The sequence below is a fragment of the Dicentrarchus labrax genome, unplaced genomic scaffold (assembly GCF_905237075.1).
Source record: "Dicentrarchus labrax unplaced genomic scaffold, dlabrax2021, whole genome shotgun sequence".
NCBI lineage: Eukaryota > Metazoa > Chordata > Actinopteri > Moronidae > Dicentrarchus > Dicentrarchus labrax.
Genome location: NW_026136704.1, coordinates 28,958,718 through 28,966,322, shown reverse-complemented (window position 1 = coordinate 28,966,322; position 7,605 = coordinate 28,958,718). Strand labels below are relative to the sequence as shown.

General features: G+C 37.1%; 1 protein-coding gene across 5 annotated transcripts; it reads right to left on the bottom strand.

The window, feature by feature from the left end:
• Positions 1–45: 45 nt before the first annotated feature.
• LOC127363092 (galectin-4) lies at positions 46–5,788 on the bottom strand. 5 transcript variants are annotated; one of them, XM_051399559.1, is made up of 14 exons: positions 5,653–5,788; positions 4,450–4,538; positions 3,763–3,967; positions 3,184–3,297; positions 2,477–2,524; positions 2,368–2,394; positions 2,146–2,256; positions 2,022–2,048; positions 1,842–1,877; positions 1,687–1,713; positions 1,551–1,580; positions 745–833; positions 489–654; positions 46–401 (listed from the first exon to the last, which is right to left on the bottom strand). In XM_051399559.1, the coding sequence occupies exons 1-14, from the start codon at positions 5,695–5,697 to the stop codon at positions 255–257; spliced, it is 1,161 nt and encodes a 386-aa protein (XP_051255519.1). In that variant the 5' UTR covers positions 5,698–5,788; the 3' UTR covers positions 46–254. The 5 variants fall into 5 exon arrangements, with proteins under 5 accessions (XP_051255519.1, XP_051255521.1, XP_051255522.1 ...); XM_051399561.1 differs by having other exon boundaries at positions 2,146–2,235; XM_051399562.1 differs by having other exon boundaries at positions 2,146–2,193.
• Positions 5,789–7,605: the final 1,817 nt, after the last annotated feature.

Sequence of the window (7,605 nt, the reverse complement as noted above, 5' to 3'; positions counted from 1 at the left end):
GCGAGCTTTCTTCCCCTTGAGCTTCGATGTCATCCACATCCATCGTATGTGTTAGTGACATGTTTATTAATACAGTTAACCAACAACACAGCAGTTGATGAGGTAAGTTTTTGTATAATTATAATGATCACACAGCAGGAAGTTTAAAAACCTGAGATTAACAACACAGCGGCTGACATATCTTCTGAAAGATCACATAACAACTGAAAAAAACACATGAAATAGTTCCTATAGATGTGTGTGTGTATGTGGTCTCAGAAGTGGATGTAGGAGATCTGCACGTCTCCTTCTATCTCCAGCCTGTCAATCTCATTGAAGCCTTGCATGCGGTGGAAGAAGTCGAACAAGTGCTGCCCATTCACAAACACCTTAAACCTCTGGTTCCCACAGCGAATCGACATCTGAGAAACAAAGACAAATTCAAAATAATGAAGCAGAAATCACATATAAGGATTAAATTTAAAGACTGTGTGATAAATACTACTTACATCAAAGTACTGTCCCTCCATGAAGGGGTTCAAGCTGAGCTCTCTGTCCTCTTGGCCCCAGTTGCCTCCAATCATGCTGTTTCTCACCACAATCCCCTCCCTCACCCTGGGGTTCATGTGGAAGGCGATGTCTCGAGATCTGGTCACCACGAAGTTGATGCTCATTCTGCGGCACACAAACCCAGGGAAGGTGATACATGTCTGTCAGTGCTCATATACTCCACTAAAGTGATTTAAGCATCTCAAAAACACACACCTGTCTGCTCCATAGGGCACCATGCCTCTGATGACGATGGTCCTCTTAGGGAACATCCCTCCTGGGATTGAGTCGTAGTAGGGCACAGGCTTTAAAACACACAGCAAGACAAAATAAGATGGGAAACAAGACTAAAATCTATCTATAGCAACACTAGTGGCCCCTATGAGACTGAATTGCTCATTACACACAGAAAACAATTTGGAGACTTCAACATTCAAATAATTCTAAATTGTTTATCAGTACAATGGTCATTTTAAATCACAGACTCAGCTTTCAACAGTCTTAAAACTAATAATAATATTCCTGTTGTGGTTACAACATTGACATTTACAACAGTGGAATTAAAAGTGTATATTCTTATCCCTGTGTTAATTAATATCTTGGTATATGTCAAATAACAGTATATGTTTTAACAAATATATTTAATAATTAACTACACAACAGTTAAAATGATATTTATGTCAATATGTCTTTGTTTGTTTCTAATTGCTTAAATTTGGTCACTGTAAAAACAATACCAATCTGTCATTGTATTTTTAAAGTGTTTATCAAAGGTGAATAGTGTCGGCCTTAACGGTAGTTTGACTAATGTTGCTCTTCTTTACTTTGGCCACAAGAGGTCAGTGAACACAACACACCCAAGCGTCAAATAGAGCATACAAAGACTTCCGGTGAAGACCTTCAAAATAAAGCGATGTTATGATAAGATATAAGCTGCCTTACATTAACAAAAATGAGTGACCACTCAATTTCACCCTGTTGTTTAGAGTACAAGAAATGAGCTTGGAATACATTTTACTTACAGGGTTGTAGACTGGCTGCCCACCCATGCTCTATAATCAGATTTTAGAGATGTACAATTAAAATCAGATTACCAGAAGTAAGAAAATATAAAGTAAGTATAGAAATAATGTCAAATTTGTCGCGCAGTTTTCTCACCGGCAGGTTTGATCCTGGGAATCCTCCCTGACAGAAGAATAAAAAATACATGGATGTCATAGTTCACTTGGTACAGTCTACTGATTACATTCACACTTTTGTATCAGATCAATCAACAGTGTACAAGGAAAATAACTTATAACATTGTTTCATACCCCCATTCCACCTTCCATGCCTCCTGGATATCCACCCTGCAAAGAAGCACATATTATTGAATATTTAATATGATTTTGTTCTGTGATTAACTGTGAAATAAGTAGACATACGTCAGTATTTTTGCATGCAATAGAAACCAAATAAATTAGAGCACTGAAGAACAGAAAGTATTTATTCACCCCCATGCCGCCTCCTGGATATCCTCCCTGTTGAAAAATTGTGAACACGTGAAATATTGTTTGATGATGTATTAAAAATAAATAAAAATCATTGTCACGAACAAAGGTCTCTAAGTATACTTACTCCCATTCCTCCTCCCATTCCTCCTCCCTGACCACCTGGGTATCCTCCCTGACCACCTGGGTATTCTCCCTGACCACCTGGGTATCCTCCCTGACCACCTGGGTATCCTCCCTGGATATCAGTTGGAAAAAAGAAAATAAATCACTATATTTTCAGTAATAATTAAAGGAAACTGACTGTATTTAAAGACAACAACAAAAGTAACTATAAACATAAACATACCCCCATGCCGCCTCCTGGATATCCTCCCTGTTGAAAAGTGGTGAATATGTTAAATCCTGTAAAGTACTGCGCTGAATTAAACTTTTACACTTAAATTATGTATACTTACTCCCATTCCTCCTCCCATTCCTCCTCCCATTCCTCCTCCCATTCCACCCTGCAAAAAGACAGTCAGTGTAAAACTAAATATGCAACATGTCTAATTAACATAAACTACATAAAGTGTACAGAAATAAATAAATAATGGGTAATAATGAGGTAATACAGAGCTAATAACAGAATATTTCTTACATATATTGACAACATTTGGTAAATTAAACAGGTGTAATCGTCTCACAATGTTCAGGTTATATAAAGGTAGTAAGCTCTTGTGTGTACCTTTCTTATTTTCTACAAGTGAAACAGCAACAAAGGCAAAAATAAAACTATTAACACAGCTGCTGTCACTATGATATATTCACCTATAGTAACCTCTTAGCAGCCATTAGAAACGGACCACAACAAACACCCCAGCAACCGTTAATAACACCTGTAGGAGCTCTAAGACGTGGGTTTCATTGCTAAAGCTTGAAGAAATACATAATTTAAAAACATTTAAACCCAGCAAAACAAAGCAAGCACAAACATTTACCTCTATTTCTCACTCCTATTCCTCCAGGATACCTATTCATGTCACCTCTACCACCCTGACATGGAAGCAGAAAGCTTTGCCAATCAGTTCTTTACTATTTATTATTTAAAAGTGTTTTTAATTTCTTTCCCCCTAGCAAAAGCCCAAAGCATTAAGCTGAACGCTTCAGGGACTGGAAGTCTCACCCCTATGACATTAATCGTCTGGATGGAAACATCTCCTGCGATCTGCATTGCACGAACTCTTTCCGCAGGCATACGGTGAGGGAAGGAGAAGAAGTCATTCCCATTGACTTTGATCTGCAACAGGATAATGTAAAATGTTAAGCACAGTGTGCCGTGGTATATGCTGTCAGTATAATCCAATAATGAGAAATTATGTAGAATAAATCTGTTTAAGAGGTAAAAACCTAAACAAGGTGCAGCTCATTGAAAGAGTTTACTTTAACGCACTCTTTAGTATTTATATTCACTATATCAGCATTTAATAAATGGTATATAATGGTATGTAATGTATAAATATAATTGATATGGTAAATATAGTAAAACACAGTCCCAATAATATAAAATGTGTTAATTTACATTAAATTAAATTAAATGTGCATTAATAAACACTTTATTAATACAACCTTATTTCTGCTTACTTTTGACAGTGTGATATAAACCATTTAATTAAATGTTTAAATAGTGCTTGTGAATGCTAAGTAAAGTGTTTTACCCACATAACATAGTTTTAAGTTTGTGTGGACGTCTGGTTAGTCTGACCTGGTAGCCTTGTGAAGTGACCATGATGACCATTTCAAAGGCCTGGCCTTTGCTGAACGGCATATCACGAATCTTCTCCTCTGACCCCCAGGATCCATTCTCACAAGTGTTGAAGACCACCTTGTCCCAGCCGTCGAAGCGAGGGTTGAAGTGGAGGGCGATGTCGCTGGACTCTGACTCTCCACAGAGCAGGTTGACAAAGAACCTGCCAGAAGAAAGAGCAGGTGAAGCAGAGACATTACGGAGTGACTGACTAAAAGTTAGTATAGTGTTAGAAAAACAGAAGAAATGCAAACAGAAAAGGTGGGACCAACTGAGGGTTGTGTGAAACAAAATCTTTCCCCACAAAGAAGCTACAGATCTCCCAGTACAGTCAGGAATGTGCAGTGTTTACTCTCAATGTTAATGGTCTGTTAAAGTACCATTGGCCACTTAGATATGACTATTTTGAAAAGGGTAGGGACACGTGATTAATGTGTGTTTCAAGTCTGCTGTGATATGAATCAATGCAAAGAAACCTGCTCCACCCAGATTACACAAGCTGTTCCCTATATATATAAAATAATATAACACAATCATGCTTATAGTGGAGCTTCAGGTTGTTGTTGTTTTTTTGTCACACTACAGTTTTTCAAGATGAAGAATTAATTTTATGCTAAAAATGTACAATTACAGATTTATGCTCACCTGGTAATGTCCTCAGGAATGGACCCCTGGAGGTAGATGGACGTCCCCTCCCTCAGGCCTCCATAAATGGGCCCCAGATAGGGAATTCTCTGTACAGTGCACAAAATAATACTCAATCCTTTACTTAAGTAAATTAAGTAGCAAATAAAGTATAATAATAAAAGTACTGCAGGAACTGTTGTGTTATATTAGCCAATTATAAATCACATTGTTAGATTGCATTTATAAGTTAGTATTGTACTGTTATAGTTAGTTGAGGTGGAGCTAGTTTTAACTACAATATACTGAGTTTGTTTAGTCCAGTGGTTCCCAACTGAGGGTGAAAGGTTCACATAAAACAGCGTAGTGTCATTTTTAACCTCATTATATGTCGTTTAAGTCTCTGAAAAGTCTGAAATGTTGTAACTATAGCTGCCAGTTAAATGTAGTGAAGTAAAAAGTACAACATTTCCCTCTGATATGTAGTTGGGTGCAAGTAAAGTACATTAAACTTGTACTTTTGACAGCTCTAAAGCAATAATATTATATTTCACCACTGACAGTAAATCAGTGAATCACAGTCAGTGTGGTTTCAAGGGGAATTATTCAGAGACGACATAGAAGTTGGTGTCACGGTGGTTTAATTTCATCATTTACTATCCTTGGATACCTGCTGTAATTTCCTCAGAGGTTTCTTCCTTTGGATAATTGATTATGTTTTTTTAAAACATGAGTACATAACAGACCGTTTCTACATCTTTTTGGTTTGTACCTTCCTTATAGTACATACTGTCCTAACGTAGTGAGATGTCTCACCAACAATACTCATATTACAAAGAGTTTCTACAGCAACCAGCGACGACTAATCAGAGTTTTCATAAACCAATAAGCCCACAGTCCAATGCAGAATCCTTATAATAACTCTTTATACTGTCATTACTGTGGACAAACACCTCAGAAATGAGCCTGCACGAAAGAGGATGTATTTAAAATATTGTTTACATGCATATAATAACTAATCTACTGGTCATATTGTTCTCCAGTGTGTAACAGAAGCCTGACACAAGCCTGGACTCTTTTGTCTGTCATACTAACAGACTTTTAGTTCTACTTTTCCCCACTGGCGATTAAATCTTAATCCTTTGCATTAGTGCACTGCATTACCCGTCAAGCCTTCCGTACAGGGACAATCATACCCTTAAAAATGAAGCAGCAGATACTTACAGGGCCGTAGATTGGCTGATAGCCAGGAGGAGCTACAAAGGTCATGGCAGCAGTGAGAGAGACGGACGGACAGAATCAGGAAGGTTTCGTCAGGAGCTGATCTCTGCTGGATGCCTCGTTTTATACAAATGATGAGGGAGTGGCAGAGCAGGGTAGCAAACCCATGTCTGCATCGCCATATTTACTTTAGAGGCACACGATGCAAATTTACCTTTGACCCAGTAGAGGAGTGGTACATTACAACAAAAGACAGAGTGTGTGTGTGTGTGTGCTTATGTGTGTGAGTGGCAGGTGCAAAAAAGAATACCAACATGACTGAAAACTGTAGCAGCAACAAATATCCCTTTTATACAGCGGTAGAGAAGGTATTCAGGTGTTTTTACAGGTGTTCTACTTACAGTAAAAGTAGCAATGCTGCAATATAAAAACACTATCGAAATCAAGCTAAATCAAAGCTAAATAAAGTAATAAAACTACGCACAATGCAGGAAATAGTTTTACACTATTATAGAGTATATTATTGTATAATTATTACTGATATGTAACCTTTAATATGTATAGTATGAGAAGCATTTTACTATTGTAAACTGTAACTGTTTACTCACCTTGTTTCCCCTCATTGATTGATACAGTACAGAGGTGGATAAACTTAATTTACTTGGGTTTATCCTCCATAGTGCAGCCTATTGCCGAGTAGCTTAATATATATATATATAACAGCAACATTTTTAGGATCATTGTAAGTTTTGTGTGTAAAATCTCAATTTGTAAAGTAGGTTACAATATTTTACTGTACAACAGTATATGAGTAAACGTGTTCTTTACTGTCTTTACAAGTTGCTTTTCACCCCTGCTTTTATATTATTTCTACAGTACATTATTATGACTTTAGAACTCTTCCTTTAGCTTACACAGTGAACAAAACTGGTATTATACAACCTAAACATGTAATTTATGCATTGTCTTTCAACAAACTTTGAATTTCTCAAAGTGGAGCTTTGTTTAGGTGACACAATCTCTGTTCAGCACATTAAATCAGTAATCAGAAATACGTTTTTATTACCCTGAGATGAATTGTACAAGGGTGTATTCATAAAATATCCAACCGAGCCTGCCAACCTAAGGCAAACAGAAACTTAAGTAACACTTATCTACAACTCAGGTAAGCATACATACAGCAACTTTACAAATGTACTTCATGGAGGCAGTAGGTTATTCCAGCATTACAAAGTAAACATGTATGCATGTACATGCACACATACACGTAATCTTTTAGAGAACAAAGACTGTCATAGTGATACATGGGTGTTTCCTGTAAAGTTTAAAACACAGCAATGCACTTTTGATGTTTGATTAAGATAAAGCTCTGCCACCATGAGGATATGCAGAGTTCAATCATCACTTACTTCATTTTACTTAAAACTGCTTCTTTAAGCTTTCTGCATTGCATATATTATTGTTTTAATGTAAATGTATAGATGTCCTTCAGCACATTTATGGAGATATTCAGGGACAGGTCATTGTCTAAGGGTCATCACTAACGGTATTTAAATGTATGCAAACTAAGGGGCAACTGTGGTTCAGACGGTAGAGCGGGTTGTTTGTTAATTGGAAGGTTGGTGGGTTGATCCCTGACTCCTCCTGCTGCATGTCAAAGTGTCCTTGAACCCCAAATTGTTCCCGATGCTGTAAATGTATGTGAATTAATTTGTTTTGGATCTGATGAGTGCATGAATGTGGCCTGTAGTGTAAATTAGAAAGGTAACACACATAAGTTTTTACATCTGTACTTATAATGACCTTTAGACCTAAATAAACCTTAAACCTAATTATTTACAACGCTTTGAGGAAACAAGTACTGGATTTTCTCAAAAATTTCTTCACACTTGATTTCAAAACCTAATCCTCATAGAAATAGAAGAGCAAGAGCACGCACACACACACACACACACA